Consider the following 22,509-nt stretch of genomic DNA (forward strand, 5'->3'; position numbering starts at 1 on the left):
CTTCTAATTTGCATATCAAAATGGCCACCAAATTGCCTATCTTGCTCAGTCGTTGGACCATTTTCCCCTAGTTTTTTTGTAAGTAGGCAATCAAAGATGAGGAAATTAAGTTTCTAGATCGATAGTCAAGGGTCAGAGCAAGGATATAGTGGAGGCTCACTGCCTTTTTTATGTACATATGCAAAATACCAACTTTTAAGGTGAAATTAAGCATTATTTGTGTCATTTTTTAAGGCCAACATAAATATGACTCTCTCCTCTACAACGCTCTCAGATCCAAATATGGTCATTTCCTTTTTATCAGCAACCAATCGTGAAAGTAAAAGGGGGGATTTAACTCTAAATGCGCAATCTCATTGGCTGATGACAATTCCTGACAACGTGATTCGCTTAGAATGGTCACGTGACGCGCTCTGACATTTCCGCGGTAGTTCAGAATGTCAAAATAAACGTGTCGAAAACGGTCGAAAATCACCTCAGAGAAGACGAAAACAGTTGTTATTAGTAAGAAGACACAGGGGATTACACACTAAGACAGCAGATGATGAAATACCTTCCCATAGTACATCAATGTCTAAATAGGAGTTTTCAGACAGCGGAGGTCATCAGACTGACTCTCTCTCTCTCTCCCTCTCTCCAAGCAGTTTACAGAAATTCATAGCCTACATGTCATATATTAAATATGTAGGTGTCACATATATACTATTCTACTATAATTACTATAAAATACTAAACAAATCTGTAATATTGGGATCCTAAGTGGTTGTGAGTCCCTCAGGCTGTGGCAGGCAGATACATAGTTAGCTGTCAGTAGAGCTGCTGTTCCCTCTCCTAGGAGGCTATTTTTCCAAGGTGTAAATCTCGTAGTGAAGATAGTTTTTCCCAGTGGAGGAGGAAGTGCATCTCTGTCTGACCCAGCTGGTGGATGAAATTGTGGCTTCAGAGCACAGACTGTTAATGCAATAAAGGATGATGACATGGTTAGGATCTCAAAAGCCAATAGTGTCCATTCCACCAGTGGAAAGCAGAGCAGTAAAAGTGTAAGCACAGCCAGAATAGTGAAAATACATCAGCAGGATATGGAGGAGGGCCCTACATATGGCACTGGCATGGATATGTAGACTGTAAACTAACTTGGGGGAACTAGGCTGTGTAATGGTTGTTTTCTGTCACTTTGAAGTTTGTGATGTAATGGTCTTCAGTTGAAGGCCATGTTGATGTGTTGTTTTGGATGTTATGATCAGTGATGGATGAAGCAATAATGAGTTTTGGATGTTAAACAGTGTGATACATGGATTTTACTTGGACCTGAAGGGATATGTGTCTGTAATTCATGGCTTTCATGAGAAAATAGTGGAATTTTGCTATAAAAATCTTTAAAGCCCGTTTTCTCAAAATGACTTGTCTCTCATACTCCAAGAACGAAATCTCCACTTCAGTAGCACCTTTTATACACCAAACTTCCCAGTCTTGTACCTAGTTATATTATGAAGACAATTACAGAGGGATTTGTAAATATATTATTCCTAGCCTGATTTATAACATTGTATTCCAAAAAACATGGCGAAAATTGTTTTTTTAAGGCTATTGACAGTATATTTTGATTTACAGGATAACAAAAGTAGATATCCATAAATCCCTCTGTAATTGTTTCCCCATCTAATATGTGAACACAATGGAAAAAATAATTTTGAACGTGGCTTTATCCAATACTCAGATTTCGTTTTTAAAATATATGCAAATGAGCGCATATTTCATTAGATAATGCCTAATTTGCATATTTAAACAAAATTCTTTCTCATCTTAATGTAAGTAATCAACTGGCAGAGTTTCATGGTGATATCTGCTAGTTAAAAAAAATTCCCTATTCACCTATAGTGTCTCGCCTTAAAAATGACACATATAATGCTTAATTCCACCTTAGAAGTTGTACATTTGCATGTATATACATAAAAAAGGCAGTGAGCCTCCACTATATCCTTGCTCTGACCCTTGACTATCGATCTAGAAACTTAATTTCCTCATCTTTGATTGCCTACTTACAAAAAAACTAGGGGAAAATGGTCCAACGACTGAACAAGATAGGCAATTTGGCGGCCATTTTGATATGCAAATTAGAAGGTAAAAAACTAAAAATTTCGCTTGGGTACCATTTTTTTTGGACTCAGCACCCTTGAAATATGTTGAAATTGAAATCCGTCTAGACTATATTCACAGCAGATGATTCAGAAGGGTTAGAGATCTTCCATTTAGTCATGTCAGGAAACAGGCCAGACAGGCGAGTACAGAGACAAGAAACTAGACTAGGTACAATAATCGAAAGCTGGAGAATGAGCATACTCAGTAGTTTAAATTAAAATCTCACAACTGGTGGGCGATACCACTTTATTTTTAAATAATAAAACAGTAGTTTCTGACGTTTTATCTGACATTGATACATTTTCTGAAGTATCTGGCTTAAATATTAATTTGAATAAATGTGAAATTCTTGCCTTAAAAGATGTTTCAGATACACAAATTTGTAGCATCCCCATAAAAACAAACACAAAATATTTAGGAATTGTGATTACTAAAGATGATAAAATGCTAATGAAAGACAATTTGGATCCGGTAATAATGTGGAAAAAAATAAGTGTACCTCTAGGTTAGTTGTACTTGTTTTCTTTATTTTCTTTGTTTGTGAAGACTGTTGTTTCTTGTGCCAACATTATGACAATTTGAATGTATTTGACAAGTGAATCAGTTACCAAGGCAACCACACACTCTACTCTCAGCTGCAGTTTACTCGTCTGATCATCATTAATCTTAATATCTGTAATAATTCTGGAAGTTCTAGTTTGTATATATAATCATTATTAAGTACGTATTATTAGATATAATCAACTTATTTTATGAGCAGGCTGGAGCTGCTCCCCCCGCGACCCGACACCGGATAAGCGGACGAAGATGGATGGATGGATGGATGGATCAACTTATTTTATGAGCAGGCGTGTTTCTAGTGTTCATAATATCTCATAAAGAGCTGTAACTTGAGCTCTGTAGACATATTTTAATAAGGGAGATTAAAGTTCAAAGTCCATCTCTCCAGCTAGTTCACTTTGTCCCGTGTTGTGACGCAGATGTTTCTCCATGTTCAACTTTTTGGTAAGTGAGACTTTTCAGTGCAACTCTTAGCTGATCTCTGATCTCATGTTAGTTTTTTCAAACTGTTAAAGGCAGAAATTCAGGTGTTTGTGTGTGAAAAGCTGCAGTTTGTGTTGAGAAGAGCTCAGCTCTGTGCTAACAGTTAGACACCATGTCCTGCCAGTAGGAAAATAACTTGTGTAATAACTAATGAGCAGTAAAACTAATACCAATACTGATACCATCATGTAAAAACAGTTCAGCATTGAAAACACTACTTTGATAAAATTACACAAGAATTATCAGATAAATATACTTAAAGTACACAGGGCAGTAAAATGTCCCCTGTGGGTGTGATACTATAATCTGTATACTTACTGATGCCTTCAAGTGTAAGCTGCATTTTACTGTTTTAAAGATTAATTTCAGCTTCATATATAAGCTGAAATTATTCTTTTCATTATTGATCAATCTGCTGATTATTTTCTTGGTTAATAAATTAATTAATCTATCTGTTGAAAGACAGGAATGTGAGAAATGCCCATCACAAAGTGGTGTCTTCAGTCAAAACTTTAAAGCCCCAAATGATCTCTTCCTCTTATTTAAAAGAAGTAAAATCTGCAGATGGTCACCTTTAAACGTACAATATGTAACATTTCTGCTTTAAAATGTCTAAAAATTACCATACTTATGTTATATTTTTTTATGAGTTGTGTTCTTACACTATCCTAAATGTTTCCACCAAATGTCAAACCCAGAGAAATCTGTTATTTTATTTTCAGACACGGCACGTTTCCTTTAGTCGCCCGTCAGTGGCGTCATATAATCTTTCACCCTCCAGTTACTCTAACTTCCGTCAGAACACTGGCACCAAGATGATACGTTCAGGAGTCAAATAAATCATACAATGTCACAGAAAAAAAATACTTGTAACCGTAATACTGCTTTTTTTTTTGCCATACAGCATAATTTTGTGATTAATTACATCCCAATTTTTTATCACAGTAATTCAAAAGAGACCTTATCTATTTTAAAAGTTCAATATCAATACCAGCTTGACGTTACTACAATGTGCTAACATTGATGCTAAAGCTTTGTGGGTAAAATTGACGTTACAACATCGTTCAACACGCTAATAGTTATTTTTAGTATGACTGTTTCGACCACAGCTAACAGGACTGAGCTAACCCACGAATAACTTCACTAGTAACGTTAACGTTAGCTGTATAGATAGACGATTAATCTAATGCTAATTTAGCCAAAGTAGCACACCCCGGTCTGTCTGCCTCACTCCTCGGGCGCAGAGAGACTCAGTCGGGATGACAGCTGACAACAGCCCGGGACATAAAGCTAGCTAGTTACCGTTAGCCCCAGTCAGCTATCAGCCAGCTACTTCCATTACAGCAACCCCGGCCAGAACTTATCTCCAGTGCCTGGTGCTTACGACGCTAACGGCAGTTTAATTAAACGTCGGGAAACAGACTATATCAGACCCAGCACCGAGTCACAACAGCGGCCATCCGTAGCGGTAGCTAGCTACATCTCCGTAGCGCTACCGGTGTATGTGCCGAAAATCTCCTCCCTGCCGAGATTTCCCCGACAATCCCCACCCACACCCGTCTCTCAGCCTCGTTTAGTAGCTTGCGAAACAACAAAACCCCGTCCGCCCCAGTGTTGAAACCATCCAAAAGGTGACATTGATACGTGAAATATTTTGTGTTTTAGCTGCTGGCTACTGTTAGCTTGCTGGCTCACTAGCTAACTGGTCAGCTACAAATAAAAATCTAATCAAGAAAAACGTAATTATGTTGGGAAAAATGCAGCTATTTTATTAGAATAACATGAATAAACGTAACGTGAACAAACTTGAATGGGTAAACTCGTCCGTGAACTGATGCATTCTAACCGGCAGCGAAGGTGTTTAACACTAAAAACTCCCATAATTCCACGCAACTTCACAACGTCATCAAAAGTCCAGTTTTACCTTCCATTGTTTTGGTTGAGAGACCCCTAGAGGCAGAAAGTTACATATTGTACGTTTAAGAAGCTGGAACCACTAAATGTTTGAAAATTATTCAAACCACTTATCAAAGAATTCTTATTATTTATTACAATTTATCAACTCTTTGTTCTCAACTTTGATTTAAACTACAACATATCAGATTTCATAAAGTATTTGTTGAGTCTTGAAATCTCCATCTGTAGAGTAACTAGTAATTATAACTGTCAGATACATAGAGTGCAGTCAAAGTAGAAAGTAACACAATATGGAAATGCTAAAAGTACAACAAATGTTGAAATGTTCCTTAGTGCAGTACTTGATTAATGTACTTAGTTACTTTACACCACTGCTGATGTTGGACATGTTAGTTGTTATTGTCAATGTTTAATTCTTGTATTTAGGATAAAAAATCATTAAATCATTTACCAGTTTATGAGTTCCATGGAGTTCAAAGTGCTGCAGTAAATCTTGAGATTAGAGAACACACTCAGGTGTTGTAGCAGCACAAAGACAGAAGGAAGTCCAGCGTGAGTGTTTATAGTGTTTATTATGTCTCATAAAGTGCTGTAACTTGAGCTCCATAGACATATTTTGATAAGGGAGATTAAAGTTCAGAGTCAATCTCTTCAGTTAGTTCACTTTGTCCCGTGTTGTGACTCAGCTGTTTCTCCATGTTCAACTTTTGGTGACACTTTTCAGTGTTGAGCAACTCTCAGCTGATCTCTGATCTCATGTTAGTTTTCTCAAACTGTTAAAGGCAGAAATTCAGGTGTTTGTGTTTGAAAAGCTGCAGTTTGTGTTGAGAAGAGCTCAGCTCTGTGCTAACAGTTAGCCACCATGTCCTGCCAGTAGCACAATAACTTCTGTTGATTTGATTCCCAGTCATTTCTAATGTGCAGTAAAACTAATACCAATAATAATACCACCATGTAAAAACAGGTCAGCATTGAAAACATTACTTAGGAGGTCACGTGACCCGGATCGAGCTGCTTGAGATTTCTCTCCGGCTCCAGGTTAAAACAAAGTAGTAACTTTCTCCAAGCAAACTTGAAAATACCGGTCAGGAATCTATTGTAGAGATGCCTAACAAGCAGAACGACAAGTCTAGACAAGACTTTTCTATTTTTTCATCAACTGGACCTCACACTGGTAGGAGAAAAGAAAATCAACAGACAGCCACACGTGTTGCTAGTGCTAACCAGGACCCCCGTGATGAAGCTAGGGCCTCAGTGCTGACTGCCTCGACGACTGTGGAGCAGATTTTAGCTGAAATAAAGTCTGTGGCGTCCCGTGTGAATGACATAAATGAATCAGTAGTTACTCGCCTTGATGTTATTGATGGAGCCCTGAGTGAAATTAAAATGTCTGTCACCTCAGTTGAGAGCTCTCTCTTCACTCTTTCTAGATGAGTTAGAAAAACGTATTCAGGAGGCTGAAGGTAGGGGCTCCGCTAAAGCAGATGACTGCGGCAGCCAAGGGCCATGGAGAAGACAGTGGAGCTGCTGCTGCTGATGCATTCAACTGACAGTGTTGTGAAAGAGACAAGAAGAGCCAATGAGAAATGATATTGTTTCCTCTGCAGATGAGAGGCTGAGTTCAGCAGCATGGATCAGTGTGAGGACAGAGAGACCACTCTGTGTGGGGAACCGGACAACCAGACCAAAGCTCAGAGGTGAGACCACCATCTCTAACTGTCCAGCACTCACATCAGTCGACCACCTGAAATACACAAACTTGTAGTGATGATGAGACAGACTCATGATCTTCTATGAATTACTTTACTCAGTATACTGGGAGAGAGAGTGCTGCAACTTGGCCATCGTTCCTCTCTCTCTCTAACGCCAGATAGAATATTACGTAAGTAAAAGTCTTAAAATATCAGATATTTACTGTACTTAATATCAAGAGTCATTTTCTGATATTAACTCTCCTGTTGTCCTCCATTTTCAAAAAGTTTCTATATCAGAAATTTGGGTTTCTTTCAACCCTGTGTGTGTGTGTGTGTGTGTTAGTGTCTGTGTCTGTCTGTCTGTCTGTCTGTGTTTGTTTGTCTGTTTTTGTGTGTGTGTGTGTGTCTGTGTTTGTGTGTGTGTCTGTGTGTGTGTGTGTGAGTGTGCGTGTGTATTAAGTGACAAAAAGCTTTGATAAAACTGACCAAAACATCAGGGGAAAGCGACAAAAGTGTTAAAAATGTTTTGATCCACAAAAACAAAAAGTTGCACGGTCAACGGGAAGACAACACAAGGGCTAAAGGTGTCTGTTACCATGGCAGCAGAGCCTGCAGCTGGTGCTTCCATGACACTGTCAGTCATTATGCTTCCTCCTCTTCTTCTTCTTTAGTTTTGGCCTATGGTTGTTTTTTTGGGCATCACGTCACCAAATGGAACAGAGCATTATTTTTGCAATCTAGGAGCAATCATTCACCAAACCTGCTTCTTTCCAATGGAACTAATTTCTTCTGATTTTATTCTGTAGAAACGAGTAATTAACATGCTTCGGGGGAATGTAGTGGAGTAAAAGTATACATTTTATTTAAGAAATGTAGTGGAATAAAAGTAAAAGTTTCCGGAAATATGAATAACAAAGTAAAGTACAGATACGTGAAAATTCCACGTAAGTACAGTAGCGAAGTATTTATACTTTGTTACATTCCAACACTGTCCAGCTGTCATCCTTTCTCACTACAGTCTAAAGTTACCTGCACATACAGGACATCACCATGATCTCTAGAATAACTATCATCATATAAGACATGAAAGAATATGCATAGGAAATTATTTCACACTATCACCACCATGATCCACACTCAACATCTGTCTGTGTTGTGTTGAAGCCCAGAGCAGCAGCTCACACCTGACTCTGCTGGACCTGAACCTGGACCTGGACCCGAATCTGGACCTGAACCAGAATCCAGCTGTGTGTCCTTGAAGAGTGACCGGTCTAAGGATTGGCCTGTGACCTTCAAAGATGGACGTCCCTCTGTTGATCCAAGGTGAGGATTTAAACTGAGAAAAACACAACAGTGTGTTTGTGTTGGATTTTCAATTGTGAGTCACTGGTGTAAACTGGCAGCTTTCAGAACGCAGCAGACTGGAGCATTGCAAGTATCTGCAAGTTTCAACTCATCTTGTCCAGAATCTTTGGTCTGAACTGGACTTTAGCAAGCAGGCCCCCCATAATCCTTTACTAGGGCAGGTGGCCTTGCCAAGAATAACAGCACAGCAGGGGGCAACCCACAAGAAACCTGCTCCTTATCATGCATATCTGATAGTGGTCTACAGGACCACTCACTGTTTCAGTGGACAACTATAGTTTGAAATGTATCCACAATCCATTGTTGCACAGTGTTCTGGGTACAGTGCAGATTATATTCAGTTTTTATGTGTTTCTATCAGGAGAAAGATGGAAGAACCAGAACCCAGCTGTGTGTCCATGAAGAGTGACTGGTTTAAGGGTTGGCCTATAACCTTCAAAGATGGACTTCACTCTGTTGATCAAAGGTGAGGATTTAAAACTGAGAACAAAAGAAACTGTGCTGCCTTCCAGTTGGTCTGAGCCATCAAACACTGTTGATTATCTTTCCAACCTGTTCAGCTTTGGGGCATCATTCTCTGGTGTTGTAGCTCAGTTCTAGAGCAAAACTCTGCCGTGTACTCATGTTTTGTTCTAATATTCAGTTGTTCTCATCAGACAATATTTTCTGTTGTTTTAGAATTGGTTCAGCCCAATAATCACTTGTTTTGTGTTCACACAAACTTTTTTAAAACAAACCAAGAGAAGTCCTTAGTGAAAGACACTAGCTGAAGCCTTGGTTTGCTTCTTAATTCTTCCTGTTGAATCACAGTGTGGTCAACAGTACGACCAACAATTTAATGTCAGGGGAAACCATCTGATTCAATGTTGTAATCAACACTTTAAGTCAGAGGACCTTCACCTTGTGTGTGTCTCTGTGTGGACAGACATGATGTGAGCTAATTCGTCCTGATTCCTCCACAGAGTGGACCAGGAGATCTCAGAAGTTCCCAGTAGTCAGTCTATCCAGCAGCATCAAACACACCTGGACTCCATAATTAAGGTCTGTATATGTACAACCACTACGTTTACATCTATCTTGTTCACAATCATCTGGTGCACTTTATAGACCAGAGGATTGTCAGTCTGTCCAACATGGATCCGATGTTTGCTTCCATAATTTCAGTCTGATGTGATTCATATAATGTTTTGTTCCAGCTGCTGGAGGATGACATTGTCACATTTGTGAAGAATGAGCTGAAGAAGATCCAGAAGGTTCTGAGTTTGGATTTCCCAGAATGCTCAGAGAGTCAGAGGGAGGGTAAGGAGGTGTTGGACACTGAGGATGAAGATCGGAGGATGAGCAGCACAGAGGCATTTCTAAAGATCACACTGCATTTCCTGAGGAGAAGGCAGCAGGACGAGTTGGCTGACTGTTTGCAGAGCAGTAAGAGGATTTATATATTTAGGGGAAGTAATCTGTCATATGTACAGTGTTAGGAGTAACGGCGTATAAGTATAACGCCGTTACTAACAGCATTATTTTTTCAGTAAAGGAGTAATCTAATTAATTACCTTTCCCATCATTGCAATGGCGTTATCATTACTGAGAATGTAAAGTGGCGCGTTACTACTATTTGGTTGAATGAAGCGCAAGTTGTCAGGCTTTGGCTACACATTAGCTGCCTGGAGAGAGCGGGGAGGGGATGATGACACCGTTGCAAATGCGATGATGATTTGCTGGGTGGGCGGATTCCCTGCTCACGCTGTCTCACTGCACGCTCTGACTACCACTAAACACAAGACAGCGACAATGGCGACGAGCCAGGGAAATTCAAAGGTAGCGTTCTCGAACTGGAAGTACCGGCACTACTTCTCGCTCATTGAAATTAAAGACAAGAATGTTTATGTAACATGCACGCTATCCCCAGGAAAGAGGATTTTTTACATGTTTTTATTTCTATACATATCATATGGCAGGCTGCAATCTATTGAGTTCAAATAAATACCAAATGTTCTAAAATACTGTATATAGTGTTCTTATTCTTCAATCAGTTAATATAAACATCTTTGACGTTAAAGATGTTATAGAACATAATAGCGTTATAGAACATAAAAAATAACGTCACAGTTACTTTGCTGAGTAACTAATTACTTTTACAATGTGGTAACTGAGTTACTAACTCAATTACTTTTTGGGAGAAGTAATTTGTAACTGTAACTAATTACTTTTTTAAAGTAAGATGACCAACACTACATATGTAATTTAGAAATCACTTATTGATTTTCTTTGTTGTGTGTTCTTACAGGAAGTCATTCGGGAGTTTGTAAGCGTAAACTGAAATCTAACCTAAACAAGAAGTTTCAGTGTGTGTTTGAGGGGATTGCTAAAGCAGGAAACCCAACCCTTCTGAATCACATGTTCACAGAGATCTACATCACAAAGGGAGGGATTGCTGAAGTCAATGATGAACATGAGGTCAGACAGATTGAAATAGCATCCTGTAAACTAGACAGACCAGAAACAACAATCAGACAAGAAGACATCTTTAAAACCCCACCTGGAAGAGATGAACCAATCAGAACAGTGATGACTAAGGGAGTGGCTGGCATCGGGAAAACAGTCTTAACACAGAAGTTCACTTTGGACTGGGCTGAAGACAAAGCCAACCAGGACATCCAGTTCACATTTCCATTTACCTTCAGAGAGCTGAATGTGCTGAAAGAGAGAAAGTTCAGCTTGGTGGAACTTGTTCATTACTTCTTTAGTGAAACCAAAGAAGCAGGAATCTGCAGGTTTGAAGAGTTCCAGGTTGTGTTCATCTTTGACGGTCTGGATGAGTGTCGACTTCCTCTGGACTTCCACAACACTGAGATCCTGACTGATGTTACAAAGTCCACCTCAGTGGATGTGCTGTTGACAAACCTCATCAGGGGGAATCTGCTTCCCTCTGCTCGCCTCTGGATAACCACACGACCTGCAGCAGCCAATCAAATCCCTCCTGAGTGTGTTGACATGGTGACAGAGGTGAGAGGGTTCACTCATCCACAGAAGGAGGAGTACTTCAGGAAGAGATTCAGAGATGTGAAGCAGGCCAGCAGAATCATCTCCCACATCAAGACCTCACGAAGCCTCCACATCATGTGTCACATCCCAGTCTTCTGCTGGATCACTGCTACAGTTCTGGAGGACGTGTTGAAGACCAGAGAGGGAGGAGAGCTGCCCAAGACCCTGACTGAGATGTACATCCACTTCCTGGTGGTTCAGTCCAAAGTGAAGAAGGTCAAGTATGATGGAGGAGCTGAGACAGATTCACACTGGAGTCCAGAGAGCAGGGAGATGATTGAGTCTCTGGGAAAACTGGCTTTCGAGCAGCTGCAGAAAGGTAACCTGATCTTCTATGAATCAGACCTGAGAGAGTGTGGCATCGACATCAAAGCAGCCTCAATGTACTCAGGAGTGTTCACACAGATCTTTAAAGAGGAGAGAGGACTGTACCAGGACAAGATGTTCAGCTTCATCCATCTGAGTGTCCAGGAGTTTCTGGCTGCTCTTCATGTCCATCTGACATTCACCAACTCTGGAGTCAATCTGCTGTCAGAAGAACTAACAACATCAACACAGTTCTACCAGAGTGCTGTGGACAAGGCCTTACAGAGTCCAAATGGACACCTGGACTTGTTCCTCCGCTTCCTCCTTGGTCTTTCTCTTCAGTCCAATCAGACTCTCCTACGAGGCCTGCTGACACAGACAGGAAGTAGTTCACAGACCAATCAGAAAACAGTCAAGTACATCAAGAAGAAGATGGATGAGAATCTGTCTCCAGAGAGAAGCATCAATCTGTTCCACTGTCTGAATGAATTGAATGATCGCTCTCTAGTGGAGCAGATCCAACGGTCCCTGAGTTCAGGACGTCTCTACACAGATGAACTGTCTCCTGCTCAGTGGTCAGCTCTGGTCTTCATTTTACTCTCATCAGAGAAAGATCTGGACATGTTTGACCTGAAGAAATACTCTGCTTCAGAGGAGGCTCTTCTGAGGCTGCTTCCAGTGGTCAAAGCCTCCAAAACAGCTCTGTAAGTACAGCGATAGTTGGACTCATATATCATAACTTAAATGCTCTGCTGTCTTTTCAACTTCTTGATTCTTTTTTCTTCATTACCGTCTCTTCAGGCTGAGTGGCTGTAACTTGTCAGAGAGAAGCTGTAAAGCTCTGTCCTCAATTCTCAGCTCTGAGTCCTCTACTCTGAGAGAGCTGTACCTGAGTAGCAACAACCTGAAGGATTCAGGAGGGAAGCTGCTGTCGGCTGGACTTCAGAGTCCACACTGTAAACTGGAGACTCTCAGGTCAGGATTCATCAACCTGTTCAACTGATGGTCAACTAAATCCTGATTTACATTAATGGCTAAACTCGTAATGTGCCTAAGATTGTCTCTCAGTTGTGTTTATTTAATTTCAATCTCTTCCCATGAACATGTCTTAAGTTGTTTTTTTCTCAACTTGTTGTTGGAACTTTAAACCAATCCCAATCGTCTTGGGTGACGCTAAGCTCCGACGCAGTGACAGTGGCTCTGCTAAATAGCCTTGATGAACCATCCACATTTTCCAGATGTAGCTGGCTGTTTCAGATTAGAGAACACACCGAAAGCGGACGATGAGGGACAAAGGCTGGAAATGTTCTTCTGTTGATCCAGACTATTAGGGTTAGGGTTAGGATTTTAACAAGAGCTGAGAAGAGATTATACATCACCAGATTTAGTGATGCCTCAAAAATTACCATCTAGATTTACAGTTTATATTTCAGTTATACAGAAAAACATATCCTTGTTTGAATCTTGAGTTAAAATGTCATGTGTTTCTTGAACCGCAAATCAGATCCTTTTTTCTTTTGAGAATAGTTTTAGTCCAGACTCAACCTATAATATTTTTACATTTTAATAATACTGATATTTATCTTCTTGTTCATTATTGTCTCTTCAGGCTGAGTGTCTGTAACCTGTCAGAGAGAAGCTGTGAAGCTCTGTCCTCAGTTCTCAGCTCAGAGTCCTGTAGTCTGAGAGAGCTGGACCTGAGTAACAACAACCTGCAGGATTCAGGAGGGAAGCTGCTGTCAGCTGGACTTCAGAGTCCACACTGTAAACTGCAGAATCTCAGGTCAGGATTCATCAACCTGTTCAACTGATGATCACCTGCATCCTGATTTACATTAATGGATAAACTCATAACATGCCTAATATTGTCTCTCAGTTGTGTCCATTTAGTTTCAATCTCTTCCCGTGAACATGTTTTAAGTTGTTTTTTTCTCACCCTGTTGGAACTTTAAACCAATCCCAATTGTTTTGGGGCGACGGTAAGCTCCAACGCAGCAACTGTGGCTCTGATACAAAGCCTTGTTGCGCCATTCACATTTTCAGAATGTAGCTTGCTTTTTTTAAAGATATTTTTTAGGGCTCTTTCCTTTTATTTCCAACAGCTGAATAGAGAGGAAAGGGGAGAGAGTGGGGGGATGACATGCAGCAAAGGACATCAGGTCAGCTTTGAACTCGGGCCACTGGCAAGGACTGAGCCTACACATGGCCACCCAAGCGTGTAGCTTGTTAGCTCGAAGGTTGTTGTTTTTTGAAGCGTACAGAGTTTTGCAAATTGAGGGACAACCAGCAGCAAATGAGCTGTCGTTAATCCATATTAGAGAACACACAGAGAGTGGATGACGAGGGACACAGCCTGGAAATGTACTTCTGTTGATCCAGACTATTCCTGAGTTAATTTTAATTAACTTTGAGGATTTTAACAAGAGATTATACATCACCAGATTAAGTGATACCTCACAGGTTAGACATCTAGATTTCCACTTTATATTTTAGTTATACTGAAAACATATCCTTGTTTGACTCTTGAATTAAAATGTCTTAGTTTCGTGAACTGCAAATCAGATCCTTTTTTCTTTTGATAATACTATTAGTCCAGACTTGACATATAATATTTTTACATTTTAATAATACTGATATTTATCTTCTTGTTCATTATTGTCTCTTCAGGCTGAGTGTCTGTAACCTGTCAGAGAGAATCTGTGAAGCTCTGTCCTCAGTTCTCAGCTCAGAGTCCTGTAGTCTGAGAGAGCTGGACCTGAGTAACAACAACCTGCAGGATTCAGGAGGGAAGCTGCTGTCGGCTGGACTTCAGAGTCCACACTGTAAACTGGACACCCTCAGGTAAGTATTCATCAACCTGTTCAACTGATGGTCATCTAAATCCTGATTTACATTAATGGATAAACTCGTAATGTGCATAAGATTGTCTCTGCTTGTATGATTTGAAACAGCTGTGTTTATTTAGTTTCAATCTCTTTCCATGAACATGTTTAATGTTGTTTTCTTCTCACTTGTTGGAACTTGAAATATCAGACAAGTGTCAGAGAGCTACCAGTAATTTTGTCAGATTGTTGATTAGTGGGTTTTTGATTGTGAGTAGAAAGAATCAGTGATAATGTTAATGTAACCCCCAGTATCCTCAGATCATGTGATATGTGTTGTTCTGTGTGTTTGCAGTCTGTCAGGCTGTCTGATCTCAGAGGAAGGCTGTTCTTCTCTGGTCTCAGCTCTGAGCTCCAACCCCTCCCATCTGAGAGTGCTGGACCTGAGCTACAATCATCCAGGAGACTCAGGAGTGAAGCTGCTGTCAGCTGGACTTAAGGATCCACTCTGGAGACTGGACACTCTCAGGTATAAACACTGGATGAACATAAAAATGAAATATTTATGTAGGAGGTCTCCAAGGAGAGAACATCTCCAGCAGCTAAAATGATAATTCCCTGTTATTAAAGATCACTTCAGTGTGGACAGGTATCTGCCATTTAAAGAAACTGTGTTTCATTTTGAGAAATATTTATATTGCGTCACCAGTGTTGGGAGTAACGCATTACAAAACGCATTACAAAACGCAATTACAGTAATGTATTCCTTTTGGCTGTAATGCAGTAATATAACACATTACTAATAAAATGTTGGTAATATTATACCCGTTACCATCTCAGTAATGCGAGTTTCAACACATTTCAACACAACATTTAGTGGTGTTTTTGTTTTTGAAGAATTCACCAACACATTTCGGCACAGAAAAAAGGTCTGTGTGTTATTTCCTTTTGCTGGACTCGATGGTTGAGATGACTACAGAGATGGATGTTTTTGCCAAATGGACATTATTTTCAGGGGTTTTTTATGCTGCGTTGAAGTAAGTCACTGTTGCCGTGCTTAGAGCCAGAACCAGAGATGGTACGGAGTAGTAGTAGCTATATATATATATATACTGTATAGGATCCATCACGATTCTACAGTTCAATTGTTAGAAAAAAGTTATTTATCTCTCCACCACTCGATTTTTTTTTTTTTTCCCTCAACTTATTTATTTTATTGTCTTTCTTACATATTTAATTTATATATATATATATATATATATATATATATATATATATATATATATATATATATATATATACACTGTATATATGTAGCTGAGTATGTGTGGGTGTGCATATATGTGACTAACACACTAACCTCTTTGCGTCTGCCACGCAAGATGTGGCTGAGACCATCAGTTTTTATTGTCACAGAGAAGGCTGTTTCCCTCATCCCTTAACGGAGTACATAACATTTTTATTCAGTTAGAAATAAATCCACATAACAAACAATCTACCGTAAAAAATAATAGTGTAAAATAAACACAAATATGGCACTCTAACAATAATAGATTTGCCCCATTAAAAGGAATTATTAAATAAACCATCAAGTAATTTTAAATGCTGATTCATCACTCAGCTAACGTTAGCCCACCAGCTAGCCATGATAGTTTGACACTAATTCAATTCAATTCAATTTTATTTATACTATCAAATCATAACAAGTGTTATCTTGAGACACTTTACAGAAAGACTAGGTCTAGACCACACTATAATTTACAAAGTCCCAACAATTCTAGTAATTCCCCCAAGAGCAAGCATAGTGCAACAGTGGCGAGAAAAAACTCCCTTTTAGGAAGAAACCTGGGACAGACCTAGGCTCTTGGTAGGTGGTGTCTGACGGTGCCGGTTGGGGATGTAATGAACAGTGGCAATAATAGTCACAATAAAAATAATGGAACAGTGACTAAAAATGGTAGTCGTAGTAGTTCATGTCATAGCAGGGCATTGCAGGGCATTACAGTATGTAGCGTGGCACAGCAGGGCATAGCTGGACGTAGCAGGACGCATCAGGGTTTAGCAGGACGCAGCATGACACAGCAGGGCACCGCAGAGCAAAGTAGGGAGTGCAGCAGAACCATGGCGACATATAGTGCTAGACCATTTAGAGCTTTGCAGGTCAGGAGGATTTTAAATGTAATCCTGGATTTAACAGGAAGCCAATGCAGAGAAGCTAATACAGGAGAAATATGATCTTTTCTTAGTTTTTGTCAGAAAATGTGCTTTAGCATTCTGGATCAGCTGGAGAGTCTTAAGGGATTCATTTGAGCAACCTGATAGTAAGGAATTACAGTAGTCCAGCCTGGAAGTAACAAATGCATGGACTAGTTTTTCTGCATCGTTTTGAGACAGGATGTTCCTAATTTTGGCAATGTTACGAAAATGAAAAAAGGCTGTTCTTGAGGTTTGTTTTAAGTGGGCGTTAAAGGATATATCCTGATCAAAAATAACTCCTAGATTTCTGACAGTAGTGCTGGAGGCGAGGGCAATACCATCCAGGGTAGCTATATCTTTAGATAATGAAGTTCAGAGGTGTTTGGGGTCCATGTACAATAACTTCAGTTTTGTTTGAGTTTAACATCAGAGAATTGTAGGTCATCCAGAATTTTATATCTTTAATGCATGCTTATGCTATGCGGTGTCATCCGCATAACATTGAAAGTTAATTGAGTGTTTCCTAATAATATTGCCTAGAGGAAGTATATATAAGGAGAATAGAATTGTACACCAGTAAATAAAAACAAATTTGCAGTACTTGACCCTACGAACTGTAACTCCTTAAATAAGCAAGATGTGAGCAAATGAGCTGAGTGGCTGGTTATCAATGTATATATTTACGTAGTTTTAACCAAACATGGCACCTACACAGACCAAGTGTAAACTATGGTGGCTCATAAGGTATAAAGGAAGTGAAAATTTGCTGAACTTCCTCTACTATTGGAGTGGCAATAGTGGCTCCTAGTGGCCTACTCAAGGCTACTACCTTACAAGTGCATATAAATATATAATATAATAATAATATGTGAGAGTGATGTAATGCCCCCCCTCCTCCTTTCAGGGTGGAGCCTGCTGGAGTCAAATGGTTGACACCAGGTCTGAGGAAGTGTAAGTCTGTTTTACATGTCATTCATGGAACTGTGACATCACTCATTCAACCCTCTGATGTCATCATCAAAGTGCTGATTGGTTAATAACTGCAGCTGTGTTGTGTTTCCTTCTCTCCATCAGATTCCTGTGAACTCACACTCGACACAAACACAGTGAACAGAAAACTCAAACTGTCTGACAACAACAGGAAGGTGACACGTGTGGAGGAGGAGCAGCCATATCCTGATCATCCAGAGAGGTTTGACTCCTGGCAGCTGCTGTGTAGAGATGGTCTAACTGGTCGCTGTTACTGGGAGGTTGAGAGGAGAGGAGATGTTTATATATCAGTGAGTTACAGAGGAATCAGGAGGAGAGGACGCAGTGCTGACTGTGTGTTTGGAGGTAATGGTCAGTCCTGGAGTCTGTTCTGCTCTGATGATGGTTACTCTGTCTGGCACAATAAGAGAGAAACAGTCCTCCCTCTCTCCTCTGTCTCTGGTAGAGTAGCAGTGTATGTGGACTGTCCTGCTGGCTCTCTTTCCTTCTACACAGTCTCCTCTGACTCACTGATCCACCTCTATACCTTCAACACCACATTCACTCAGACTCTCTATCCTGGGTTTGGGATACGGTTTGGGTTAGGGTCCAGGTTATTTGGTGCCTCAGTGTCTCTGTGTCCTGTGGAGGATGGAGAGTCTCCTCCTGTGAAGAGAACCAGAACCAGTTGAGTCTGATCAGGATCATCAGCTGATGTTAGTGAGGAGAATGTGGGGATCACAATGATTTCCTGAATGGATTAGATTCTGCTCCAAACAGCTAAATGACATGTAATGCTCTTCATCATCGTCTCCAAAAGCTGCATTCAGCAACGACGTCACTGCTTATCTGACAGCTTTAGTTCCTTTACACATTCAGATTATTAAAACTAAATACAATCAGATTATTAATGATGATGTATTATTACAGATTACTAGCTAGTAATGTAATCAGACATTAGAAACCAGTAATATACTGATTATTCTGCACAATCACCACTTTTACTTTTGGTACTGTACATATTTTTATGCTGATACTGTTGTACTTTTAATTATTTCTACACTGTGCTATCAGTACTTTAGCTTGAGTACTTTGTGGTGTATTTTATATTCTCATTTACTATGATATAATATTTTCATGGAGGTGCATGATGGGAAATGGAGGATCCAACACTCTCACAAGTTTCTCATGCTTCATTTTTCTTTCTTTTGTTGAAGTTTTTGGGTTTTGTGTGACGTTACTGTTGCTGTTTAGAAGTTCTGGTTGTTTTTGAATGTTGAAGTTTCATTTTGTTGAACTTTTAGTCTCCTTTCTCAACGTTTTTGTTGCTTCTTTAATGTTGTTCTTCCTGTGTCTCTGTTGTTGACATGGAAGATAGATGTACATGTTGCTGATGACCTGATCAAACAGCTCAAGATTTCCTTTCTCCAGCCGTCAGAAAACAAACTGTTGTCTCCCTGCCCAGCCATATTATTCCTTCTTGAGTCTTTCTAACAAGAACTTAGATTCATGTATGAAGTGATTTTGTGACTTATGAGGAAACAACCCTTGGTACCATCAAATGATAGCCTATAGCAATGTCATCAGGATAGACATACACCGGTAGGCTGTGGCCCACTACCGTTGACTGCGTCGTGGTCCACCTGATCAAAGAATTTATAGTTTACCCACCTCTTTTTGCATATATCTACATGTATAAATAGTAATGTAAGCAGTAACTGATCTATCCAATTGTAATGATGTTTTGAGAAACGTAAGTTTTAATGTTGCTTGCTCAGGTTAGCTAACCCTATAATCACCTGTGCCGGTGGTAGGGTCCATTTAGGGGAGGCTGGGTTAAAAGGGCTTGAGGAGAAGAGGAGCGAGAGAGAAGAAACGGGCAGCTTGCAGAGAGGTTGCTGTTTTTGTTTATCTGTGGGAATTTTGACCTAAAGTGAATTATGTTTTTTTGTCTTTTGGTTTGAGTATGTTTTGGTGTTGTTTTGTTAATAAAGACAAAATTGTACAGCTTAAAAGCCGCCTCTCCAGTCTTCAATAGTGACGTTTTGTGGCAGTGGTGGGATCTTCAATCATGATACAGTGTTTACATCAAATCGATTTATTTTTCTGTATTTTCACATTCTAAAACAGTGTCACCATAGAATGTTTTAACAGACAGCACTGTTGTGGACAAGTCCAAAACTTCACCCCTGTCAGACAATCAGATTAATGTCACTGGACAAAACAAAACAAAACTCATCAACAGTTACATTCACGTTCATCACTTCAGATTTCATTGTACAGTCTCTTTATGTCAGTTTTTAAGTTTTTCTTAAGTAGCTAAGAAGAGGAAGGAATTGTAATGTCATGTACTCTAGTATGAATTAGTACACACCAGTTTAATGTAATGCATCTAGAAGGTTTGTGGAAGTATGGTAGGCTACTTAGGGCAGATCTTAACATTCAGAAGGGTCATTTTTCTTGGTTAATTATCAGTGTTTTCTGGACACTGAGGACGTCCCAACAGTACACCTTTGGTCAGTTTCTGAATATAAACTGTGTTTGAAACATTTTGGACCAAAATGGTCCACACAAGAAACTGTTACATTGTGTGTAAATGTCCCCAAAAAGCCTGTTGTGTTCGAGTTGTGTGATAACAGACAGGGCTTGGCTGGCCAGTAAGAAATACTTTATTTTGCGTTTCATTGATTTCTCAGAAGTCTGGTATATGTTTGCATGTATCTCATCTTAAAGATTGTGTCTGAACAAGAGGTCCATATTGATTATATTATGCAGTGTTTACATCAAATTGATAATTTATTTTTCTGTATTTTCATATTCTGAAACGCTGTCACCATAAAATGTTTTTTACAGATGACCAGCATTACAGCTGAAAATGGTCTCCATAAGAAACTGTTAATAACATGCAAATGAGGTCCCCACCAACAATGTTAACTCTGTTTTTTACAAGTCCCCATATAGGATGGTCAAGTAATTACTTTATCAATTGAGATGTTTTGTCGTGTATAAGCTAACAAGGCTATGATGAGTATACCTGATCATATTTCATACCTCTAGCACCTTTAGAAAGGGTGGTCCACACAAGTGATTGTTTTAAAGTTGGTCCTCATAAAGCATATAAACTTGTGTGTGTGTGTGTGTGTGTGTGTGTGTGTGTGTGTGTGTGTGTGTGTGTGTATCTCTGTGTGTGTGTGTGTGTGTGTGTGTCTGTGTGTGTGGTCAATGTAAAGGTACTAATACCAGAAAAACTTTCACCTTAAAGTAACTAAAGCTGTAAGCAGTTCTACTTTCTACATCTCAGAGGAAATGTTGTACTTTTACCTTAAACTTGTACTTCAGTACTCAAGTTAATTATGTATATTATACACTGATCAAATGTAAATTAATATAAAAGACAATATGGGAAAAGATTCTTCACACATTATTTTTCAGTCAAATTAAATCTTCAGTTTTTTCTGAAATCATCTTTAAGAATCATTTTGTAATTTATGATGAGAAGAAGAGACCGTTATTAAAACCATGTCAGACTTTTAGTGACAGTCAAAGAAATAAAAACTAAAGTAAATCTTGTAAATGTAAAGTAGAAGTTTGTTGTTCCAGTTCAGGCTTTAGTGACGTTCTCTGTCCACTGGAGGGAGCTGCAGTCTCACACACAGACACACACACAGACACAAACACACACACACACACACACACACACACACACACACACACAGACACAGACACACAGAACCACACACATGCACACACAAACACAGAGACATACACACACACACACACACACACACACACACAGACACACAGAACCATTCACATGCGCACACAAACACAGAGACATACACACACACAGACACATAGAGACACACACACAGACACACACACACACACAGACACAAACACACACACACACACACACCGACACACACACACTCACACACAGACACACAGAACCACACACATGCGCACACAAACACACACACATAGACACACAAAGACACACACATACAGACAAAAACGGCCAAAAAAGCGAAAAAATATTGAAAAGAACCAAAAAACATCAAGAAATTCAATAAAGGAACTCTTGTAAATAATAATCTGATAGTTTTTTTTTCAACATTTTTGTCGCTTTTTTTTGCAGGATTTCACCGTTTTCAACATTTTGGTCTTTCTGTTAAACTGGGTTCCTTGTGTGTTTGTGTGTGTTTGTGTCCTCTAGTCTATGCTGAGAGAGTCAGAGAGGATGGAGAGCAGCTTGTCTGTCTTTATTTGTTATTTGGGTCAGACAAACACACAGGAAGCAAACAGGAAGTGATGTAGTTCATGTCTCTTCATCTTCGCTGTGATGCGTCTTCTCCTCGGCGGCGCCGCTCTCGTCGATGTTCTCCAGAGAGTCTCCGCGCTGCAGCGTCAGCTCGCCCACGCTGATGCTCGGCAGCGAGTTCTGCTCCGGGAACATCCAGGGCTTTAGGGCCGGAGAGTGCTTCCTCTTCCAGTCTGGGTACTTTAGGGACGCCTTGTAGATCTTCCTCATCGCCTAGCAACAGCACACACACACACTGAGGAACAGGAAGTGCATGATATGTATGATGTCATGTTGATGAATGGATGATGTTACCTTGGGAGCCACAAACTGAGAGACTCGGTTCACCACCCACTTAGGTAACGATCCTGCAGACACAACAGAGTCTCTGAGAGGACAGAACCAGGATATGAACTATGGACATGGGATCCCCTGTAAACGTGATGTGTGAAATTTTGGCGGGGGGGGTCTCTAAAAATATTAACAGTGTGTCATTTTGAAGTGCAATTTCAGTTTGATGTATTAAGATCATCGTGGATTATTATGTGTTAAATTGCAAAAATATAATTTCATTATCATTCATTCATGCATGTTGGCGATCGAGGACGTGGCCAGTGGCTGTCAGCATCTGATGGGACGAAAAAGGTGTTTTTCATCGTGTTTGTGTAACACACCGGGGAGAGCAGCAGTTAGATAGGATTTAGGGGGGGGT

General features: G+C 39.8%; 2 protein-coding genes across 2 annotated transcripts in view; one reads left to right on the forward strand and one right to left on the reverse strand.

Moving 5' to 3' along the window:
- The first annotated feature begins 6,729 nt into the window (after nucleotides 1-6,729).
- Nucleotides 6,730-18,189, forward strand: LOC114563302 (NACHT, LRR and PYD domains-containing protein 12). Its single transcript, XM_028590147.1, has 12 exons — nucleotides 6,730-6,797; nucleotides 7,959-8,117; nucleotides 8,521-8,625; nucleotides 9,122-9,200; nucleotides 9,356-9,584; nucleotides 10,447-12,214; nucleotides 12,312-12,485; nucleotides 13,120-13,293; nucleotides 14,178-14,351; nucleotides 14,688-14,861; nucleotides 17,433-17,479; nucleotides 17,603-18,189. Exons 1-12 carry the CDS (start codon nucleotides 6,730-6,732, stop codon nucleotides 18,187-18,189), a joined length of 3,738 nt encoding a protein of 1,245 aa, XP_028445948.1.
- Nucleotides 18,190-21,815: 3,626 nt separating this feature from the next.
- The window catches only part of stard15 (StAR-related lipid transfer (START) domain containing 15), an 11,001-nt gene continuing 10,307 nt past the window's right edge, over nucleotides 21,816-22,509 (reverse strand). Inside the window, exons 5-6 of the mRNA XM_028590148.1 lie at nucleotides 22,113-22,165; nucleotides 21,816-22,031 (exon numbers count right to left, since the gene is read on the reverse strand). Of these exons, the coding sequence (XP_028445949.1) occupies nucleotides 21,816-22,031; nucleotides 22,113-22,165 (269 nt within the window). The remainder of the gene's footprint in view (nucleotides 22,032-22,112; nucleotides 22,166-22,509) is intronic.

Source organism: Perca flavescens, chromosome 10 (assembly GCF_004354835.1).
Source record: "Perca flavescens isolate YP-PL-M2 chromosome 10, PFLA_1.0, whole genome shotgun sequence".
NCBI classification, from domain to species: Eukaryota; Metazoa; Chordata; class Actinopteri; order Perciformes; family Percidae; genus Perca; species Perca flavescens.

What these genes read in the sequence shown, in the direction of transcription:
- LOC114563302 (XM_028590147.1), top strand. Translation starts at nt 6,730, where the DNA reads ATGGATCAGTGTGAGGACAGAGAGACCACTCTGTGTGGGGAACCGGAC. An exon ending in CGTCCCTCTGTTGATCCAAG is followed by an intron (nt 8,118 to 8,520) that starts GTGAGGATTTAA and finishes TGTTTCTATCAG; the next exon opens with GAGAAAGATGGAAGAACCAG. An exon ending in ACCTGGACTCCATAATTAAG is followed by an intron (nt 9,201 to 9,355) that starts GTCTGTATATGT and finishes GTTTTGTTCCAG; the next exon opens with CTGCTGGAGGATGACATTGT.